This window comes from Carex rostrata, chromosome 5, assembly GCF_964058835.1.
Source record: "Carex rostrata chromosome 5, lpCarRost1.2, whole genome shotgun sequence".
Taxonomy (NCBI): domain Eukaryota; kingdom Viridiplantae; phylum Streptophyta; class Magnoliopsida; order Poales; family Cyperaceae; genus Carex; species Carex rostrata.
In genome coordinates this window covers 14,113,029-14,135,880 of record NC_135922.1, presented here as the reverse complement: position 1 = coordinate 14,135,880, position 22,852 = coordinate 14,113,029, and the positions used below count along the sequence as shown (strand labels likewise).

Sequence of the window (22,852 nt, the reverse complement as noted above, 5' to 3'; positions counted from 1 at the left end):
GAGATCTTGTGTGTTGCCACTTGCCCAAAGAGATGCTCAAAGGTGATTCATCAGATCATTTCCAGAAGAGAGAGTAATTTAATTTGCCAAAGCAAATTCTGTTTCCATAATTTCATTTCATTATCTACAAGAAAATAACGTCTCTTTCAATCCAATGATAACAGAGAGACCAAAAAAAATCTTACATTAACCCTTGAAAAGATAGTTGCAATTCATAGCACTTTTTCTCTCTTCTATAAATAAACAACTCCTAAGCCTCAAAACTCCAACACAAAACAAAATTAGCCCTTACATATATCCTTCAATTTGAAAGCAACCTTATTATACTTGCATCCATTCATTTGGAAATCAAATCCATGGATAGAGTTAGCAAATTAGCGTCTGACCGAGCCGTCGTGATCTTCAGTGTTAGCTCGTGTTGCATGTGTCACACTGTCAAGAGATTGTTTTGTGATCTCGGAGTGAACCCCGCAATCCATGAGCTTGACCATGACCCCAGAGGGAAGGACATAGAGCGGGTCCTAGCGAGAATGATAGGCCGCAACCCACCTGCACCTGTAGTGTTTATCGGTGGTCGGTTGGTGGGCCCAACCGATCAGGTCATGTCGTTGCATCTCAGCGGAAAGCTCGTTCCTCTGCTCAAAGAAGCAGGTGCTATATGGCTTTGATATCATGTTACATATATATATAGTAGATGAGAAATTGTGCTTTAATTTTAGTGCAAGCAATGTGAGGGAAGAAAGAAAGCCCCTCTGATGAGTTTTGCTGCCAGATTATCACATAAGCTCTCCTTTCTGTATTTTCCATTTTTCATAAGGGTGCCATATTTTGAGCTACCTTTATAATGTACATTTTCTTGGCAAAGTATAATTTGAGATGCAAATATAAATACATGTCTTCATGCCAAAGGCGGAACATAGGCTTAGCTGGGGGTGTTAAGCCACTCCAACTTCTCAAAATTTTATTATCAAGTACCTAGATACGGTAGAAGAAATGGAATTTGGAGAAAGTTAATCAATTAGTTTTCTTACTAATTTGTTTCTTTTATATGTATTAGCACCCCTAACTTTACATAGCCCCCTATATTCAAATCCGGGTTCCGCCCATGGAGTGGCATTTGTGTGTGGGTGGTGGGTGGGTGGGTGGGGGGAGGTGTGGGGGTATGCATAACTCTTTAAATAAGAAATTCTAAAATAAGTATTAACTTATTATTCTTCAATTTTTTTAAGCTTTTGCCCGTAGGCTAGTATTAGCTTTTTTTTTTTTTTGAAATCTTGACAGTGGCTGTCAAATATAATTTTCATTAAAGTATTAACTTATCTTAAAGTTCAAAAAGATGGAACTTTTTTTTTCCTTTTTTTGTTATATATAAATGTGTTCCTCAAGGAATATAATTATTATCTGCTTGGGGACACGTCAGCGTTGTTGTTAACTTAAAAAATATTTGCTTTTGCTTTCTAAAAACAAAAGGGGATATTGAACTAAAACCCTACTAATTTACCACTAACCGAAAGAAGATTGAGACCTAGAAATGGAATCTGTTGACAGAGAGATTCTAATCCTTTATCCAGCCACAATATTTTTTTTAGATTATTTCCCTTTGTTTATTTCCTCAAATATTCCAAGAGGTACTTATTATTCCTTCTTCTGTTTTTTCCTTTGTACACTGAATATGTGAAAAGGCATAATTTGGACATATAGTGAAAATATTTTGTCAGAATTTGTTTTCACAAATTCAACATTTCACAGCAAGTTCACAGTGCATTTTGCTTTCTATAATACAGGATATGTAGTTTAGCCGTTTAGGTTTTACAGGCTCTTTAATTACTACATCTCTGGAATTATTAGAGTTTATAATCTGATATATCAATTTCTAATCCAGTTTTAGAGATGTGAGGGAATTTCTTATTTAGAAACTATGCAGTAAATTTCTTATTAAGAAACTGTTTATAAACTCTATGCTGGCTAAATGATTGGCTAATTGTTTTGTTTTTTAATTCGTTGTTGACGTGGCTTAATAAAAACTCTAAAATTTATTTCAGGGATGTGAGAATTATAAACTTTAGAGAACTTAATTTTTAAATAGTAATTAAAAGTTATTTAGAAACTCATTTGAGTTGCTGGGATGTAGATGCTCTTAACTCCTACTTTTTTTTTATAAGAGATTGGATATCAAGTTATTCAACTGTCTAATATTTACAAATAATTTTTCTTTCGAACTATAAAATACAATTTTTTACATAAAAAATATTATCTTTTCTCACTAAATCTAAAGTTGGTTCTCGCTTAATTTCAGTTTTAAACATAAGAGATATTTGACAAGTGACATCAAAATAACCACCACAAACAGGTCAATATGTTATTCCTGTTCCAAACAACATTTTTGTGCACTGATAATGTTTCAAAGTCAAATATTTAGCTGTCAGTTCTATTGGGCTCCAACCCAATCTAGTTAAAAGAATAAAAACATTAACATTGATATTGGGCTCCAGTCCAGTCTAATAATAAAACATAGACAAAGTCTAGGCCCATTTGTATTGGGCTCAAATGAACTCAGAATTAATTGCACATTGGCAGTCATATTGAATTCATTAAATGAAGTCCAAATCACATCCCAAATAAACCAAGATTTAAATTATGTAGCGTAAAGTTATGCATACAGCATATTAGGTTTCTCCGCAGAGAAAAAAAATTGATCGAAGACGAAGACAGAGCTGGTTTGAGAGTCGTTTCGTGACCGGCTGCTCCATCCCGCCTCTCCACCTGTCCCCCCTCATCAGTCCGGTCTATCTTGCTTCGTCTCAATTGAACGGATGGCTTCGTTTAATGGTTTCGTCGCTTGGTATCTTTTCCGTTCGTCTCGACTCTTCGGGTTTGACTGAGGGTTTGTGAATTCATTCCACCCGTAGTATCTACTATATCTATATATGAATAAGGTATGTGTTTTTTATTGTTGCCGATGACGAGAACACAAATAGTTGTCTCCTTCTTTCTTTCTTCTTCTTTCTCTCTGAGTGAGTGGTGACTGTCCTGGTCCGGTTGATTCAGTTCCCGGTTCCGGTTTGATTCAGTGCCATCTCGGCTGACTGGTGACTATCCTGGTTCGGTTTGATTCAGTGCCCTCTTCTTTCTCCTCTCTGAGCGGTGACTGTCCCGTTCCGGTTTGATTCAGTGCCTCTCGGCTGTGAATCCCTCTAGGCAGCATCGAATTCGAAAAGAAGAAGACGTTTCGGCCTCAAGGAAGGGGTTCGATTATGCAACTCGAAGAAATTACTGCTGTGTCTACATTATCAGAGAAGAAAATCAGAAGGCCCACCTACTTGTTATTCGGGCGCGAATATACCAATCCGCATTCTCTGACTTCACGTATCTTTTATTTCTAGACATAGCAAATTAGATAATTGTACAAGTAGCTCAATGTATAGGTTTTAATGCTTTTCAATTTAAACAAAAGAATCATATGTAATAGCTACTTTGTAAATCATCGGATCAATGCAATTGCCTACGGGCTTTCAAACCAAAAAAAAAAAGCATATTAGGTTAAGAGCAAAGTTTTAATACCCAAAATTTTTATTTATAATTTGAAAAAAAAAAACCAAAAAATTATGTTTTGGAAGGATTTCAAAAAATATCAAGACCTTCAAGCTAATATATGGACTCATTCTTCGAGGGTCGCAGGTTGGCTTAAAGGCCTTGGTATTTTCGAAATCCCCATAATTTGGAGTTTTTTTTTTTATATATATAGTATAAATATAAATTTCAGTTCTAAGACTGTTGGTTACCAAAAGATCGAGAGTTTGATTCTTCCTCACAACTTCGCAACCGCTGCAAAGATTTTCAATAAAAAAAAAAAAAAGATTAAAGATAACAAGGGAAAACCAATGAAACCAATGTGTGTGCTCATTTTTACCTGTGGCATAACTTGCAATGAAATTATTTTTTATTTTTTATCTTTTGACTTGGGAGAGAAAAGTAGATATCCTTTAGAATATCTCCAGGGTCCCAACTCGAGAATTCAATGGCATGAAAATTCGGGATCCTCTAAAGTAACACAATTTTTCACTTGGACACAGACCGTCTGATCAGAAATCGGATCCCTTTAATATTCATGTGAGAGCGGATCGAACGGTCCAAATTGAAACTGTAAATTTGAGTTACTTTAGGAGGGGTGGTTTCAACGAAATAAAAAGGTAAGAGAGAAGTGGAGAGTATATCATAGTGACACTTGAAAATTGAAATAGACCTTATAAAAAGCGAAAAGAATTGTTTTGTTTAGAACTTGAGCTGTTAAGCACTATCTCCAGACAGTCATGGCAGCAGTTAGAAAAAGTTAAAAAATCTAAGATTATAGTTGCAACAGTAAATATCATGTAATTTTATTTTATGATGGTAGTATTATTTTTTTAATTTAATTTTTTTAGAGATAAAAATAAAAACATCAACTTATAGGAGTACTTAGCCTCTTTGTTTAGAATTTGTATCCTCCTCTGCATTAACTCAAAAAGGAATCTTTTGAGTTAATATATTTGGAACGTCTAATAAGCTTTACAATTCGTGCGAATTAGATCCACACTAATATTAAAGGCACCCTATGTTATAAACGAAGGTTGGATGAGCTCTGTTTAAAATTAGACTGTCAAGATGTATTAACTCAAAAGATTATCTTTTGAGTTAATGCAGACGATGCGGACTCCTTTGTTTATACATGGCTATGTGCTTCAAACATCTATATCTCATCAATTTAAGTGAGTTTCTAAATAACTATTAACAACTTTTTCGAAACTAAAGGTCTCTAAAGTTTTAAAATTCTCACATTTCTGAAATTAATTTTAGAGTTTTTATTAAGCCATGCCAGCAATAAAGAAAGGATAATTCATTTGAGTTGATTATTTGATCAGCGTAAAGTTAATAAACAGTTTCTTAATATGAAAGTTTCATACATAGTTTCTAAATAATAAACTCTTTTACATCTCTGAAACTGAATGAGAAATGCTACATCATATTAGAAATTTTAATAATACCAGATATGTAAACTACTAGTTTACAAATAAGATAACAACAAAAAGAGACAAGAATGGAGCTATGCTTTTCTTTACATCTGTGTGCGGCAAAAATAGTAATCATATATCATCAGATAAAAATTAGACCAAAGATGTAGTCCAACAAATTTTAAGTAATTTTGTTTTTTTTTCTTATTTGAGGAATGAAATGGCTCAAGAGTAAAGTCTCCTTTTGTGAAATGGGAGAAGTTCATGTATACCCCTTAAAAATCTCGAAATTACTTAGTTCTCTCTTTAAAATTCATAATATCATATTTACCCCTCTAAATTTTAAAAGCTAACAGATTTAACTAATTTGTTACCTTATCTAATAAACCTCATTTATATTTAAATTTATAATGTCTCAATTTACCATTTTTTAAATAAAAATATTTAGAAAAAAATGTCTTCTAATTAGTTGGCTCTGAGGGTTCATGCACAATAACATTTATGCATATGGTTCTATGCAAGTCACAAGTGAAGTAAGTAAATGTATCATTTTCCATCTCAACTGACCAATTAAGATTGGGCATTTCTTTTAAACATATATGCTACATGATTTTTTTTTTTAGTCAAATTTAAAATTGATACTTTATAAATTTAAAATGAATTTTAATAGAAAAATAATAAATTGGGTAATTTGTGTGTTTTTTAAATTTAGAAGGTTAAATATGATATTATGAATTTTAGAGGAAAAATACATAATTTCGAGATTTCTAGGGACATACATGAAATTCCCCCTTGTAAAATCTAGTGGGCCAATTTTTAATTTACATACAAAAAAACAATGCCCTAATTCAAAAGCAAGATGAAATGTCCTCTATGAATATTATATTTTGAAGAGGTAGACTTTCATTTTTCACTCTAAAAAACAAATAAATAGCTCACTTTTTAACTTTTAGTTGGGCAAATGACATAAAAAAAAAATCACTTGACATACAATTTGTACATATTAGGTAAATAAATACAAAAAATGAGTTATGTGTGCATTTTTTTTCATGTGTGTGTGGCAGATTTTTTTTATTTTTTTTTGAAGATTAGTGGTTTTGTGGCAGAAATTGAATAAAATATTTGTATGAGATTTTTTTTGAAGTAGTAACTATTTTTAAAAATTTAAGATATTAAAGTTCTTCAACTCATCTCTTAAATAATCATGATGTCAATAAAAATAATCAAGCAAATTATTAACCAAGATATTGACATCATGTATTGTATTTCTTTACTGGTCGGCACCCATCACAGTAACGTAGGTCGTTGACTGTACCATTTTTAATTCATATGATCTACCAGTATCATTACCATAGCCTAAGTAAGATATTGACATGCTAAAGGGGGCCTAGAGAATCTGCTTCTGGTACCAATCTTTCCACATAATGCCAAACAAATACACAGCCGAGGAACCGACGACGCAAACTTCACTTTCACATCGGATTTAAGACACATTTGGGATGAGATTTAATAATAGACAAAAAAAAAACAACGGTTGTAATTGCCACAAATTTGCTGGACTTCGTACAATAAAAATAATGTGATACCATCATATAATAAAAAAAGAAAAAAAGAAATTTCATGTATACCCCACTAAATTTGGAAATTATGTATTTTTCGCTCTAAAATTCATGATATCTTATTTACTCTCTAAAGTTCAAAAACTCACAAATTTACTCATTTTGATATGTGAGGAGGGATCCGATTACACCCTTTTTTGGTGACACCGAATTACACTCTCCATTTTCAAAGTTTACAAAGTCCAAATAGTCGATCCAAACCGTTCAACTTGTTGGATATGTTAAAATGTGCTTGCAGATCAAATTTTACATTTTTTGGAATTTTTTTACTATTTATTAAGTATTTAAGAAAATCACTATATTTAGACCGTTGAATTTTTGTACCCATCTTAATAAATAGTAAAAAAATTTCAGAAAAATGTAAATTTTGATCTGCAAGCACATTTTAACATATCCAACAAGTTGAACGGTTTGGATCGACTGTTTGGACTTTGTAAATATAAGATGTAATCCGGTGTCACAAAAAAAGGGTGTAATTGGATCCCTCCTCTTGATATGTTTTCTATTACAACTCATTTCAAATTTATGAAGTATCTATTTTATACTTCTTAAAAAAAATAACATTGGTCATTTCTTTACTTATGCCGCTTACACATTAACATTTAGGCATATACTTGTATAAGCGTCAAAAGTAGAGGAATGACTCATTTATTCTCAGAAACTGACCAATTAGAAGATTGACAAATAGGTATTTCGTAAATTTAAGTTGAGTTTTAATAGAAAAGATCAAAATGTAAATTTTGATCTGCAAGCACATTTTAACATATCCAACAAGTTGAACGGTTTGAATCGACTGTTTGAACTTTGTAAACATAAGGTGTAATCCGGTGTCACCAAAAAAGGGTGTGATTGGATCCCTCTTGATATGTTTTCTATTACAACTATTTCAAATTTATGAAATATCTATTTTATACTTCTTAAAAAAAATAACATTGGTCATTTCTTTACTCATGCCGCTTACACATGCATTAACATTTAGGCATATGCTTGTATAAGCGTCAAAAGTAGAGGAATGACTCATTTATTCTCAGAAACTAACCAATTAGAAGATTGACAAATGGGTATTTCGTAAATTTAAGTTGAGTTTTAATAGAAAAGATCATAAAATGAGTAAAATTGTGAGTTCATTAAATTTAAAAGATTAAATATGATATTATGTATTTTAGAAGAGGAAATACTAATTTTGAAAATTTTAAGAGATATACATGAAATACCCCCTAAAAAAAGTTGCACGAATAATTTTATGTATGTCTTTAAACTCAATATAACATATTTTCGATTCTAAAATTTATATATCATATTTACTCTTCTAAATTTTAAAATCTCACAAATATATTCAATTTTCTATTATAATTCATCTTAAATTTATATTTTTTTTCATTTATACTTTATTAAAAAAAAAAAAGTACGTACAATAAAAAAAAATCATACCACCAGATAAAATAATAATTCGGTACCCCTTAACTTCTCCATTAATTCAGGAGCTGCATCGATCAATTCTCTACTACATGCGTTTTGTAACCACAAAAAAAATGCATTTGTGGATTTACGCAATCCTAAAAGAGAATGGACACCTCCAATTTAAATGAACTGGCGATGAATTTAAAAAAAGGGCAGACAGAGAAACGCACGAATTGACTTGATTTGGTTCCCATTCAGTCATACGAGTTACATCGGACCATCTTAGTTCATCACTACCGTCCATTTCAGATTAGATGGCGAGGATCAACACTACCTGTTCTTTTCCGGGGAAACTAGATTCAATAGATACCGTCCGATAAGTAATTGACCTTCTTGATCTTATATAGTACGGTGTACTGTATACATCCTATTGGAGAGGATCAAGACCATGAAGCGAGTAGAGAACGGTCCAAGCAATCGAGTGCATCTCCTCTGAGACATCTCATATTTTGCATGACCGACGTGTCCGGTGCCTATTTGGGATGACGTAGGGGGCCAGTATTATTCAAGTTTTGAGATTCGCGCTGAACGTATTACAACGGTTAAGATTTTCCAAAAAGTCACGCAAAATATTAGATATCTCAGAGGATGCGAATTGGGAAACAGGTCAAGCAATCAGTGTGAGTGGTCCCACAAGAAAGCACTTGATATTAAATGCTAGCAATATACGGAAGAGGGGGCTGTCCGATGGCCATCGGACCACTTTTGTGTTCGATGAGTTTTCTCACCGTCAGATCTGCTTTAGGATTCGTGTATACGGATTTTAAAGCAGACGCGAAATTGCCGGAGCGAATCCTAAAGCAGATCCAACGGTGAATAGAACCTATCGAACACAAAAGTGGTCCGATGGGCGTCGGACGCCCCCCTCTCCTGCAATATACATCCTAGTCACAGTGTTAACCCACGTGACTATGTGAGTGAGTTTCTCTTTGCTTTTAATTAATTTGAAAGCGTATTTACCAAAAAAAAAAAAAAATTATAATATTAATAATTTGAAGCACACAAAGGATGAGAGAAACAAACAAACAAAGGAAGCAAATTTGGGGACAGAGAGAAGGTTTTGCTTCTCGCCGCAGAAAAGAAAAACTTTCTGCTTTCTGGGAAGAAAGAACGAAAAAAATAATTTCCCAAGGTATTTATTTAAAACGTTTCCTCTTCAGGACTGTTTCAGAAAAACGTTTCCTTTTTTAGAAAAAGTTGCTTTGCTTTAATTTAATCCGTGATTTCTCTTCTCTGCTGCTGCGCTGTCTCGCACCTCTGGCAATCACATCTTAGTTTCTTCTGGAAGAGAAGCGCTTGCTTTTCTCTTCCTTTTTGTGTGAGCTAATTTTTCAATTTTTTTTTGAATTAAATGATATTTTTTTAGTTATTTTTTTTCTGATTCTAGTGTAGCTCAAAACCAGGTGTGATCTTCAATTTGTGTTTTTTTGTCTTCGTTTTTTTTATACAAATTAATTCTAGAATTCAGAATTACGCAAATATTTGCATGCAAGCATTGTTTCCTCTTTCCCTTTTGTTTTTCATTCAAGCGGCGATTAATTCTGCATTGGAAAAACCAGGGATTTGAGCTTGAGTGGTTTCTGGTTTACAATTAATAGTACACAGATTCACAAAAGATTTCTTTCCTAGAATAAAGATACACTCAATAAGTGAAATAGATGTACTCTCTACTAAATAAAAATTAAATTGCAGATGTGTTGGGAGTTCAAGAGAAACCACTTACACCATCGGGTAGTAATTTGACAACTACCTATAAATCTGAAGCAAAATTCTCTCCTGTCTCACCCGACAAATGAGTGATAATGAGCTTTCTGGTAAATTCTGATAAAAATGGAAGCCTCAGATGCGAAAAACCACTTCCCAGACTTATTTGACATAGTCAAATCATGGATTCCACCTAGGAGAAGCATGTCGGATGCGGGTCCCACCGATTCCAAGCCCAACCCCAAGCCCAACCCCAACCTCAACCCTACCATTAACCCTAGTAACAACCTCCCACGTGACTTTTGGATGCCCGATCAGAGCTGCCGTGTCTGCTATGATTGTGAGTCCCAATTCAACTTGATCAACCGACGGCACCACTGCCGCTTATGTGGCCGTGTCTTCTGCTCCAAGTGCACCACTTTTGTGCCACGTAAGTCTCGTTCTGACCAGGCTGAAGGGGAAAAGATGATACGGGTTTGTAATTTTTGCCTCAAGCAGAGGGAGGAGGCGTCAACTGGTGCAGGTAGAAATGGGATGCTCAGTCCGAGTCTCTCATCTGTTAGCATGGAGAGTAGCAAAACAAGCTCCACCGGACAAACCTTGAGCACTGTGACAGGTGGGTCTGCCGTGTCTGGTTCAAATAATGATCAGAATTACGATTGTGCTGCTGGGGAGTATGTGCGGTATGGTCAAGCAATCGCTGCTGATACTTGTCCTGAGATGGAGGAGTTTTTTGAGCCGGGAAAGGCTGAGAATGATACAGACACGGTATGCGAGCACTATGAGTGTAGCTTGAACAGGTACGTGTAATATTTTCTTGGTTTTATTCCATTCGTTATTTATTTTTTTTTTTTCATCTTGTACTTCTTTGTTTAGATTTTTGTGAGCAGTTCACACTATATTAGTAAATGTAATATTGTGCTGCTGTTGATACAAAACTCTATAATGAACTAAGGTTTTCTCTTGTGGTAAAACTGTTAATTACATTTACTAATATAGTGTGAACTGCTTACCTAGGCACCTTTTCTTTTAAGCATAAAATATGTACTGTAGCAGATGGTTGGTAAACTTGTACTAGTTGTGACACTTCATCTTTCTGGAAAGTTAGAAAAGAGACCATAAATGAGGAAACAAGCACCAATATTTTTCTATATTTATAGTAATAGAAACAGAGCAATGGTTGAGATTTTATTTTCACTTAAATTTTTACAATGGTAGACATTGTCAACAATTGTCTCGCAGACAAAATTTGCGATCCTTCAGAAAATAATTTGTGTTCCGTTCTTAGAATTTCTGGAATCAGGGTTTCTAAATGAAAGAACAGTGAATAATAGTTAGTACTACATTTCAGTCACAAGACAATTTTTAACTGTTTTGCCTAGTCCTTGATATCTTTTAATGCTATTTTTAGCCATTTCTTATCATACCAAATGGCTTTTCCCTAATTTGAATTCCAAGCACTTTTGGCTGAACAAATCCTTCCAAATTTTCAATACTTGGCTAACTTTTTTTTTTATTTATTTACTTTTTATTTTTGCCCCTTTATGTAATAGGAGTGATGACGAAGATGATGAATACAGTGGTTTTCACTCTGACTCAGAAACAGTCCATGGCCAGAATTCAGATGGCTATTATACCCTTGTTGATTACCATAATGCCCATGAGCCCTATCAAGCAGATCAAGTACAGGTCGATGAGGGTTCCGACCAGAAACTTCCTTTTTCTCCAGTTCATGCTGAAAACACAGTCTTCACCTCTTCCTTTAACTCTGACCAGACTGGAGAAACCCAAGGCTATAGTGTCGATGAATGTCCCACCTCCCATTCAGCCTTATATGGTATAGAACCTATAGAAGAGAACACTGTTGACATTGAAAATAATCGGTTGCTGTGGGTCCCGCCTGAACCTGATGACAGAGAGGAGGGAGAGGTGGGAGAGGTGGGAGAAGTCTCTTTAGATGACGAAGATGATGCAGGCTCTGCTGGGGAGGAGTGGCGGTACCTACGTACCAACAGTTTTGGCGGCTTATTTCCAAGCAGGTATTGTACTTCACATTTTTGCATGGTTACAAAATTTTTGTCTGGCTCTTCAAACTTATGTTGAACAAACATCAAATTGCATATACTCCAAGGATTGCAGCATTAGTCTAAAATGAAATATTTATATATATATAGATATTAAATAAATTAAAAAAGAAGAAGAAGAAGATGAAATGCCAGTGCGTAGGGGGGTAACTTGGGGCTAAGGTGAACTAAGGTCACTAACTTGGGAGTTAAAATTTGAAGTTTTTGGCTTTATGCTGTGCCTATTGTGGATTAGTGTACCATAACAACACTATGAAGTAACTAGAGGTATTTTTTGCAGAATTGCATTTTGAAACTTTCTCAAACACTGAATACCAGCATTTAACTCTTTAAACGCGTGCCATAACTGAATTTCTACAAGATAATCTTTGATGCCTAGCAAGCACATCTTATTTGCAGAGAGAGATCGGCAGAGGAGCACAAGAGAGCAATGAAGACTGTCGTGGATGGGCATTTCAGGGCGTTGATTTGTCAGCTGCTAAAGGCAGAAAACGTGCCAACAGGGGAAGGAGAGGAGGGAAATAATGATGGGTGGTTGGATATAATCACACGCTTGGCGTGGGATGCTGCATCGCTTTTAAAACCGGATATGAGCAAGGGAGAAGGGATGGACCCGGGTGGATATGTGAAGATCAAGTGCATTGCATGTGGACGCCCAAGTGATAGGTATGACCTATGCATTTAATTTCAACTTTTTGTTGTACGTGATAAATCCGTTAGATGATTATTACTTACTGGATCAGGTGCAATAGCAGTAGGTATGACTTACTATAATTTCTATATTTGAGTGCATATAAGCCTCATTTATGTTATTGAAGCATTTAAACCAAATATATCTTGATTAAAATATGTCTTATCAGTGCTGCCTCAATTTGATATGAAGCGTGTTATTTTGTCTCATTTTCCAAATGCTGTAGCCTTTAATTTACACTCAGCTTTGCTATTAAAACATGAAGTAAAGAAAATTTAAAAATAAGAACCTCAAAGTGGTAATATTAGTTATATCGCATATGAGTGAACAACCTGATTTGGCAAAATATAATAATTTTACCTTGATGGCATAATGTATGCCACTCTGCATTACACCACTATTAAGCAAAATATCATTTGTGCAATGAGTTAATATTCATTACATCTAATGAATTATTTACTTCACCTTTTTTAGTAATATGTAAATGAGAAGCGATTGCAAGCAAGACCTGAATTTACAAATTTTGATTCCTGGGAAAATCACCTACAATATTTGTGAAATTGTTTTTGGTTCGCAGACAAAATCTGCGATCTTGCTTCTTGTTTTGAGAAAAAAAGAAGAAGTTTGATTCTATAACCTATGTCAAGATGCCTTGCTACTTTTGAATCTTCATTTTTAAAAATGCTTTATTGAACAGTATTGTTTGTAACTCTTGTTAGGTATCTGTGTTGCATCTTTTTTGTTTTGTGTCAATTTATATTTGTGTCATTTTTCCTTGTTCTAAACTTCTGTAATTAAGCACTGTTAGCTTACTCTCCTCTTGGCATCCTGTAGTGTGGTTGTAAAAGGGGTTGTTTGCAAGAAAAACGTCGCCCACCGGCGGATGGCTACAAAAATTGTGAAGCCTCGTATTCTCATTCTTGGAGGAGCCCTCGAATATCAGCGTGTTTCAAACTTGCTTTCGAGTTTTGATACCTTGTTACAGCAGGTGCATATTTCCCTTATTGCTTCTTAATTGCAAATTGAAATGGAATTACAACTTTAATATTTCTCTCTATTTATGATTTTTATAGGAGGTGGAGTACTTGAGAATGGCGGTTGCAAAGATACAGGTGCACCGGCCAGATGTCTTATTGGTGGAGAAGGCTGTTTCCCGTAGCGCGCAAGACTTGTTTCTCAATCGGAACATCTCACTTGTTCTCAACATCAAGCGGCCGCTCCTGGAGCGCATAGCACGCTGCACTGGGGCTCAGATTGTGCCTTCAATTGACCATCTCTCAAAACCTCAGTTAGGGCAGTGTGAACTGTTCCGTGTTGAGAAGTTTCTGGAAGAGCATGGTAGTGCCGGTGAAGGGAAGAAATTGTTAAAGAACCTTATGTTTTTCGAAGACTGTGCCAGGCCCTTTGGTTGCACGGTTAGTGGGTGTTCTTCAAATTATTATTTCATTCTTCTAATTAGGGACCAGCTTTGACCAGTAACTTCCTGGTGCTGTCCACTGCAAAATGAATACCACCTCCCGAAAAAATTTGGAGAAGGAAAATTAGCAAAGAAGGCAAAAACGAATACTAAAATTTGGTCCATGAGTATTCTTTTATTATTTTCATTTATTCATGGATTACATCGATAAAAGGAACAATCTTTTGAATATACAAACTTGAGTTCATTTTGGTAAAGTCATTGGCTTATATATATCTTTGTTTTCCTAGTTCTCGTAAAAGAGTTGTTCTTCCTTAAGTTTGGTTATTATTCATGGGTGTCATCAAACTTTTTATTTGCATTTTTGGTCATTTTTTCATAGATTCTACTGAGGGGAGCCTGTGGCAACGAGCTGAAAAAGGTGAAACATGTGATCCAATATGCAATCTTTGCCGCCTATCACCTTGCACTCGAAACATCATTTCTTGCAGATGAAGGGGCCACTCTTCCGGAACTAACCCAGACCCCTTTACTCGTCGGTTTACCTGAAAAATCATCTGTTGTTGAACGATCTATAGCTGTAGTGAAGCCAAATCCACCATTGCCACAATCCCAAAATGAGGAGGATGGCACTATATTGCCACCTTGTTTAGAGAGTAGAAGCAACAGCCTTTTTGGTTTTCTCTCAGAGAGCTTTTTACCATCCCAAAATGAGGCTATTGAGAAGCAACAGGATTCTTCGCTGAGTGTTGATGTTTCTAGACCTACAAAGAATGATAACATGCCAATGAAGGGGGATTATCTCCCTTCGCCGTCAGATAACCAGAGCATACTTGTTTCTCTCTCTTCAAGGTGTGACTGGAAAAAGACGGCATGTGAGGGGGCCCATCTATTGCGGATAAAGTACTATGGGAGCTGTGATAAGCCTCTAGGACGATTCTTGCGAGAACAATTATTTGATCAGGTTAGTATTTGATGTAGTTGTTAACCCAACAGTTTCCAGTTAAGCCAATAGTAGACCTAATTGGTATGGTATCAGTCTATTAGAATATGACAAGCTACTCTAAGAGAAAGATATGGACTGATATTACTACTAATATATATTGGTACCAAATTAGACTGACATGGTATCTTATCTGGGTCAAATTGAGTCTTATTCGTATCAACAGCTGTCTTTGGCGTTGAGGCAAAATTGGGGTATATTAACTCTTGTTTTGCAAGCTGGGTCAACTCAATATTATGGGAATTTAATCAGTGCTTAGGTGCTAATTTATAAACTGGTAACAGTAGTTCCATCTATTAAATTACTTTGATTCTGTAGTATAACCAACTTTCAATTTCCTATACAGAACTGATTGTTAGAATTTCTTATAGAGTTACCGGTGTCATTTTTGCGAAATGCCACCAGAGGCTCATGTCTATTGCTACACCCACCGGCAGGGAAGTCTGACGATATCAGTCAGGAAGCTTCCAGACTTCCACCTGCCCGGAGAGTCAGAGGGCAAAATATGGATGTGGCACAGATGCCTAAAATGCCCTCAGGTCAACAAGCTTCCTCCTGCAAATAAGAGGGTAGTTATGTCTGATGCTGCCTGGCGTCTCTCCTTTGGCAAATTTCTGGAGCTCAGCTTTTCAAACCATGCTTCTGCTAGTAGAGTCGCAAGCTGCGGCCATTCTCTCCACCGGGATTGCCTTCGTTTCTATGGGTAAGTTGTGAAGGATAATGCATTTGCAAGGATAGGAATCTCAGATCTTTGTATTATATATGAGTTGGTGGTAACTAGATATCTAATCCCCCTTGTTTACTTCTCTCTTTTTTATACTTGTTTAACTACCAAAGGAGGAACTCTTATTTATTCCTTGGAACCTCAAATATAATGGATGACCCCATGCACTATTCTGCAAGATGCTGTTTTTTGCGATCTAAGCAAGATATCACAAATTACCCTTCTTCTCATGAACTCTGCCAATCTTGTGGAAAAGATGTATGTTTGTTTATTTTTCCATTGAGTACACCCCTTCACTAATGCTGAATATTGCAACTGTAAAACAGTTTTGTGGGTGCATCTTTCATATATGTCGTTTATGGGGGGCATATGTGATATTTGGATATTTAGGAAGGACACTTGAAACAGTAGTGCACTTGCTTCCTTAAAAGTTGCTAGCTTGCTATATATATTAAATTCACCGTCATTTGATATTGTAACTGGCAACAAGGATTAAATTAGTTGAAAATAAAGTTTTTTTTCTATGTATTCTACATAAGCAGTTTTGGACGAATGGTTGCTTGTTTCCGATATGCACCCACCAAAGTTCATGATGTTTATCTGCCACCTCCAAAGCTAGATTTTGGGTTCCTCCATCAAGACTGGGTTGACAAGGAAGCAGCTGAGGTTAGTTCTTCGACCACTCTCTTGAAAAAAGGGCCAATTCCTCTATTCCACCATCCCCATGGAATAGAGAATTGACTCATAGAGTTCAAACCCAATTTCACTTTATTCTTTTATTGTTCGGTGGGAATTTAACCTCTATTCACTCTATTCCCCTTTTCCACACTTGCCGAACAGGCTTTAAGAATAGAAAACCTTTACCCCTGCACTTCTAGTGCAAACATATGTGGCACAAGTAAAAACAGAAGAAGCCCGTAAAGTTATAAAGTAATTAAATGTAAAGAAAAAAAAGAAAAAAAAAAGATGAAACATTGTTGGTGTTCCTAAAAGGTATTGATCCTGCATATCCAGTAAAGTCACATTTGGTTATTGCTGATGCTTGAAAAGCAGGTTGCTCACTCTGTAGAGCTAGTATTTTTGGAGATAGCCAATGCATTACAAAGCATAAAGGATAGATGGTCAATGACGACTGGGTCCCTTGATGGTAATGTGAAACTTCTCGAGTCATGGAGAAATATAACTGACCTTCAGACACGACTACAATCTGAGAAGGCTGAATTTGAGGTGCAGTTTCTTCTCTTTATTTTCTATTTTCATTGCCGATACCAAGTAGATTTTTTTTTTAATATTTAGTACCTGATGTTTCGCTGTCCCTTCAATTTTGCAATTGAGTAGCATTTGACCTAATAATAATCAATCAAAACTGGTTAACTCTGTTTAAAACAACTTCAGTAAAAAAATGCCTTTTAGATTGGGTCCTTCACATGCTCCATACTCTGAGCAAGGTGCATTAGACTCTTCTAATTAAGTTCCTGATTTCTTTCAGGAAATGGTGCTTAAATTAACCAAGAAGGAAACGAAAAAGGGTCAACCTGTCATTGACATTCTAGAAGTTAATAGACTAAAGAGGCACATACTTTTCCTATCATATCTTTGGGACCAACGGTTAATTATAGCTGCTGGTTCAACCAAGGACAAGCTAGAACCTGTCTCAAATTTATCCGCCAGGTCAGTGGAACATGGATCTGACGAGTCCCCATCTGACAACCTTGAGCAAGTGAGTGTAAATGAAAAAAGATCCAAGGGCCATCATGGGAATAGTGCAAGCTTACATGTGGACTCAAATTCGGGTTCGTTGGAACCCGGATCCATTTTCAGAAGAGTCCTATCTGATAGCAAGTTCCCCTTAACTACAGATATCTCAGACACACTAGATGCCAAATGGAGGGGCGAAGGTGGAAAAGTTTTATTACCGGGTCTAACAGATGACAAGAACAAAAGCTTGGTTAAGATTCCATTTTCATTGTTTTACGATTCTCTGAACAAAAATTCTAGTGGGTTGACCCGGTTGAATACTTTAGGGGAATACAACCCAATTTGTGTCCCGTCATTTCGGGATTTGTCACGGAGGCTAGGTGGTGGTAGACTGTTCCTTCCACTTGGGGTTAATGGTACAGTTATTCCTGTTTTTGATGATGAACCGACTAGCATGATTTCATACGCTCTTGTTTCCCGTGACTACCGTTCGCAATTATCTGACGAGGTGGTAAAAGCAAAAGAGGTTGTAACAATCGACCCTTCACCCGTGTATGATTCGGGAAACTTCAACCCCCTCCAGTTGATGGATGACCTCTCGTCAGATGGTTTTAATATTGCTTCTTCAATGGACGACCCCTTTAATTCCACTAAAACTAACCATATTAAGGTTTCGTTCGAGGAAAATGGGCCCCTCGGGAAGGCTAAGTTTACTGTGCTGTGCTACTATGCGAAGTGCTTTGAGGCATTAAGAAAGAAATGCTGTCCTTCTGAAGTTGACTTTGTTAGGTCACTTAGCAGGTGCAAGAACTGGGGAGCTCAAGGGGGAAAGAGTAATGTGTTTTTCGCGAAATCATTGGATGATAGGTTTATTATAAAGCAAGTCACCAAGACAGAGCTTGAATCATTTATCAAATTTGCACCTGAATATTTCAAGTATCTGTCTGTGTCTATAAGCACTGGGAGCCCCACTTGCCTTGCAAAAATTCTTGGAATCTACCAGGTACTACTCTTTTCAGATTTCTCTCTCTAATGTTTAGATGAATTTATGCAAAAACTTCTCCAATGAGCACATTAAAAACATGCAACCACAATTAATGGTTCTGGTGTACTGTTTGGTAAAAAAAAAGATAGTTGTTCTATGGTTTTCTATATTATCCTGAAAGGGATAATGTACAGTCTGGCTGATAATTAAAAAAAAACCAAAGAGAGAGAGAGAGAGAGAGAGATTTGTGAAAAGATGCATTATTTAATAAATTTCAAAACCCTCCATGTTCTTAAAATTGCAAAAGAGTCCTTTAAAAAACTACCTACTATTTTACTAAGAGTTGTAATGACATATCTATAATTGCTGTCAATATTTTACAATGGCAAGTGTTGGATTTTTCAATAAAAATTTAGCAACTGGTTTGAAACTAAGCTTACTGTTGATCATGCAATTTAAGTGCAAATAATAGCAGCTTTAAAAGTAATCGAATTCAATTGCTCACTGTAATTAGGTGACAACAAAGAATGTCAAGGGAGGAAAAGAGTCTAAAATGGATTTGCTCGTGATGGAGAACCTCTTATTTGGTCGAAATGTAACAAGGCTCTATGACCTAAAAGGGTCATGTAGATCAAGATACAATCATGATCTGAGTGGCAACAATAAGGTGCTTCTTGATGAAAATTTGTTAGAGATGATGCCGACTTCTCCGATTTTTGTGGGGAACAAGGCCAAGCGGATACTGGAGAGGGCCATTTGGAATGACACTTCTTTTCTTGCAGTTAGTTGAACATTACATTATTATATTTTTTTGGCATGATTTTCTAATTATTTCCAATGTGTGAGGCTATGGTACTATACATAGCATATATTGGTCTGTACTACGGATCAATATCTTCATTTTTATAATCCAAACAACCAATCTGAACCATCGAACATGACTCCATATGAAAAAGTACTTGTAGATCAAATTTTACATTTTTTTAAGAATTTTTTATTACTTTTTGAGATAGGTTTAGTGATTTTTCTACCCATCTCAAAAAATAGTAAAAAAAAAAAAATCTAAATGAATGTAAGATTTGATATACAAGTACATTTTCATATGGAGTTCATGATGAACAGTTTGGATCGATTATTTTGACTTTGAAAATGAAGATATCGATCCATAGTACGAATCAATATGTGCTATGCATAGTACCGGAGCCTAACTCTTTACAATTCTCTTTGCTCTCCATATGACATTATCTTTAACACCATTTTAACTTGTTACAGTCGATTGATGTAATGGACTATTCATTACTGGTTGGAGTTGATGAAGAGAGGCACGAGCTGGTCCTCGGCATAATCGATTTTATGAGGCAGTACACTTGGGACAAGCACCTTGAAACTTGGGCCAAGTCTTCTGGAATCCTAGGTGGGCCCAAAAATGCTTTGCCAACTGTTGTTTCTCCCATGCAGTACAAAAAGCGCTTTCGCAAGGCCATGGCTGCGTACTTTATTGTGGTACCAGATCAATGGCCACCAGCTGTCGGTGCACCGAACAAGCTGTACACCGATCTCAGCCAGATTGAGCCCCAAAACTCCTCTCAGGACCCAGAGAAGTCTTAATTATAATTTTTTGTTTCGTTTTTATATTATAATATAGTACCCATTTTGAATCTTGTTCTGCAAGAGATTCTTTTGCTCGAGGAAGGATTCGAGTAATCATAAATAGTTTGAGTTTGTTTATGTAATTTATATAGTTATAAACTATTAGTCTTATAAGTTATAATAGATCCTTGGAACAAATTAGGTCTGCTACTCAGTAGTCATTGTACTTTGGTGTACATGGGGGAATAGAGCAGCCTTGGTTGAATACATTTTGGGGTCGAAAGGAATGTTTTGATTTTTTTCGAATTTTTTTTTCTTTCTTTTTTGAGGTAATAAGTGATAAATTTCGCCTCAGTACCTGGTTACCTCCTATTATAAGTAAATGTGTGCTATTTCAAGATCGAACTGATGAAATTTCAAATGGACGAATTGGATAGACCAATTTATGTCACATAAGATGGTTTTTCATGTGAATTTCGTCTGTTTTAAATTAGACAGTTCAATGAAAAGTGTTTTATTTATTTATTTTTATTTTTTTTCTAGGTTAGAATAACAGCGGAAAACAAATTGTTCAATTTGTATCTTCATTTGAGTTTTGATATTACCGAGAGACTTATTTTTCGGAATAACAAGAATTCATATTGAAATTGCAAATTCGGTTTTAAGGGCACGGTCTAAATTAAATTTATTTTGAGTACATTTTCTTAAATTAATAAATGTATAATATATTCTTATTTAATTATAGAAGATCTTCATGATTTCTTCCTCCGATTTTTTTATTCATAGCATTAAAAAATAATAAATTAAATTAATAGAATCACTTGTTTAAAAATTTCAAAAGTAGATTACGGTTCAGATTTGTTTTTATGTTTCAGTCACTCTATCTCTCAGTGTTGTTGAACAAATAAACAAACTTGAGAAGCATTGGTCCCTGTTTATTTTTTTAAATGTTTAGAAAAATAATAATACCTAACTTATCAGTTTTTTAATGGTATGAATATGATTTTCTTGAAAAAAACAATAAATAAACATTGGTGCACAATATCACTTTCAGCGGCTCAGCCATTCGCTCCGCGAATTCAATTCACCTAAGGTAACAGAATATTTCTGTTTAGATCCTGGTCTGATCATAATCTGCACGAATATTAAAGAAATGTGTGCATTTTATTTTGGAATGGATTGATCTGAATTTTAATCCGACGGTCCTGGTCTAAACAGAAATATTCTGTTACCTCGTAGGATATGAACTCTCGCTCCGCATAAGAATTGAATCGCAACTCAAGTAATCTAATTTAGCTTTGCAATTGAAATACTTTTGCTTTAAAGTTTTCTTTTTCTTTTTTTCGGGTCTTGTGCCCCTATCAACCTTGTATTTTTATTTTTTTTTATAAAGAGAATTATTTATACATAACATGCAAGCTCTTTATATATATTTCTCTGGCTAAACTTCAAAAGTTCACATATTTATCCATTTTATTGTCTTTTATATTATAATATATTCTAAATTTATAAAATACCTATTTTATCTTTTTTATTAAAAAGCATGAAATGCCCATCTAATTCCAATTTGAATATGAATGTTTCTCTACTGTTCGAATTGCTTTAAGATCTATGCACGTTAGATCAACACAAAACTTGAAGCAAAAACACACGAATATTAAAGCAATATGCACAGATCTTAATGTGATGCATGCGGATCAAAATTGATTTGAGATCCGTGCGGGCTAGATTAACACGAATTTTGAAGCAAATATGCAATTATCTTATTGTGATGCGCGCAAATCGTACGGTAGAGGAACCCTTAAGATTCAAATTTGAGTTTGATGGGACATTTTATACTTTTACTGAAGAATAAAATAAGTATTTTATAAATTTAGAATGAGTTTTTATATAAAAGACAATAAAATGAGTAAATATGTGAGTTTTCGAAGTTTAGAGGAGAAGTAAATAATTTTCAAAATTTAGAGGAAAAATACGTAATTTTGAAGTTTTTAAGGGGTATACATGAAATTCCCCCTTGATTTTGACTTTTGAGTCGGTAAAATTCCTTAATTCGACGGATTTTTTTTTTTTTTTGTAGTGTTATGAATAAAAAGCCTAATTGAAAGGAACCTCTGAATATTAATCCTCAATACCGCTGTTTATAATGCACGGGTACCCAGTTGAGATATTCTTTTAAAAATAAATAAACTATGGTGGAGAATAACAACTTCAGCGATTCGATCCGTATATAGGAATTGAATCGCAAGGAACCTTCAGTGGGGGTATTCAAATGGTTCGGTTTATTTGGTTTTGAACCGAACCGGTAAGATTCGGTTTAAATGGTTCGGTTGATTTTGTGACTTAGTTCGGTTTAAATGGTTCGGTTCGGTTTTGATTTCTCAAAACCGATTAAACCGAACCGACCGATTTTATTGATAGGGTCAAGACTTCTAGTATTATTTTGGTTCATTAATCAAAACCAAAGTTTAAATTGAGTATTATAGATGTATTGAGTTTTGATTTTTGAGAAAGTTCAAAACCAAAGTTCAACCGAACAAACCGAAGTTTAAATCGGTTTAAATGGTTCGGTTTTAATCCGGTTTGCTATTTTAGTTCGGTCGGTTCGGTTGGATTTTCAAACTTCGGTTTGATTATTTTAGTTTGGTTTAAACCGAACCGACCGTTTGAACACCCCTAACCTTCAGGATTTGTGACACAGTCCATTTTTTTTTTTCTAGAATATTGTATAGGTTTGAAATTGAATTGGTCTTGCATGTGCCCCCCTCACCTTGTAATTTTTTTTTAACGAGAGGAATTATTTATACATAATATGCAACCTTTTTATATAGAAACTCACAAGTATTTACATTTATTACGTGTTCCTCATTTTTTTAAATGATTATAAC

At 35.0% G+C, this 22,852-nt stretch overlaps 2 protein-coding genes across 5 annotated transcripts; both read left to right on the top strand.

Moving 5' to 3' along the window:
* The first annotated feature begins 275 nt into the window (after positions 1-275).
* Positions 276-971, top strand: LOC144554481 (glutaredoxin-C1-like). The gene has a single exon (XM_078302797.1). The coding sequence runs from the start codon at positions 357-359 to the stop codon at positions 666-668; it is 312 nt and encodes a 103-aa protein (XP_078158923.1). The 5' UTR covers positions 276-356; the 3' UTR covers positions 669-971.
* Positions 972-9,064: 8,093 nt separating this feature from the next.
* On the top strand, positions 9,065-20,283 carry LOC144554187 (1-phosphatidylinositol-3-phosphate 5-kinase FAB1B-like). 4 transcript variants are annotated; one of them, XM_078302478.1, is made up of 13 exons: positions 9,065-9,200; positions 9,761-10,572; positions 11,326-11,811; positions 12,256-12,522; positions 13,382-13,535; positions 13,621-13,962; positions 14,347-14,928; positions 15,339-15,670; positions 16,234-16,357; positions 16,745-16,918; positions 17,181-18,392; positions 18,889-19,155; positions 19,647-20,283. In XM_078302478.1, the coding sequence occupies exons 2-13, from the start codon at positions 9,899-9,901 to the stop codon at positions 19,980-19,982; spliced, it is 4,950 nt and encodes a 1,649-aa protein (XP_078158604.1). In that variant the 5' UTR covers positions 9,065-9,200; positions 9,761-9,898; the 3' UTR covers positions 19,983-20,283. The 4 variants fall into 4 exon arrangements, with proteins under 4 accessions (XP_078158604.1, XP_078158602.1, XP_078158603.1 ...); XM_078302476.1 differs by having other exon boundaries at positions 16,742-16,918; XM_078302477.1 differs by having other exon boundaries at positions 9,111-9,386.
* The last annotated feature ends 2,569 nt before the right edge of the window (positions 20,284-22,852 follow it).

Bases quoted from the DNA above. Each gene is read 5' to 3' on its own strand.
- LOC144554481 (XM_078302797.1), top strand. From the start codon at position 357: ATGGATAGAGTTAGCAAATTAGCGTCTGACCGAGCCGTCGTGATCTTC.
- LOC144554187 (XM_078302476.1), top strand. From the start codon at position 9,899: ATGGAAGCCTCAGATGCGAAAAACCACTTCCCAGACTTATTTGACATA. The intron at 14,929-15,338 runs GTTAGTATTTGA...AATTTCTTATAG, and splicing joins GAGAACAATTATTTGATCAG to AGTTACCGGTGTCATTTTTG. The intron at 19,156-19,646 runs GTTAGTTGAACA...AACTTGTTACAG, and splicing joins ATGACACTTCTTTTCTTGCA to TCGATTGATGTAATGGACTA.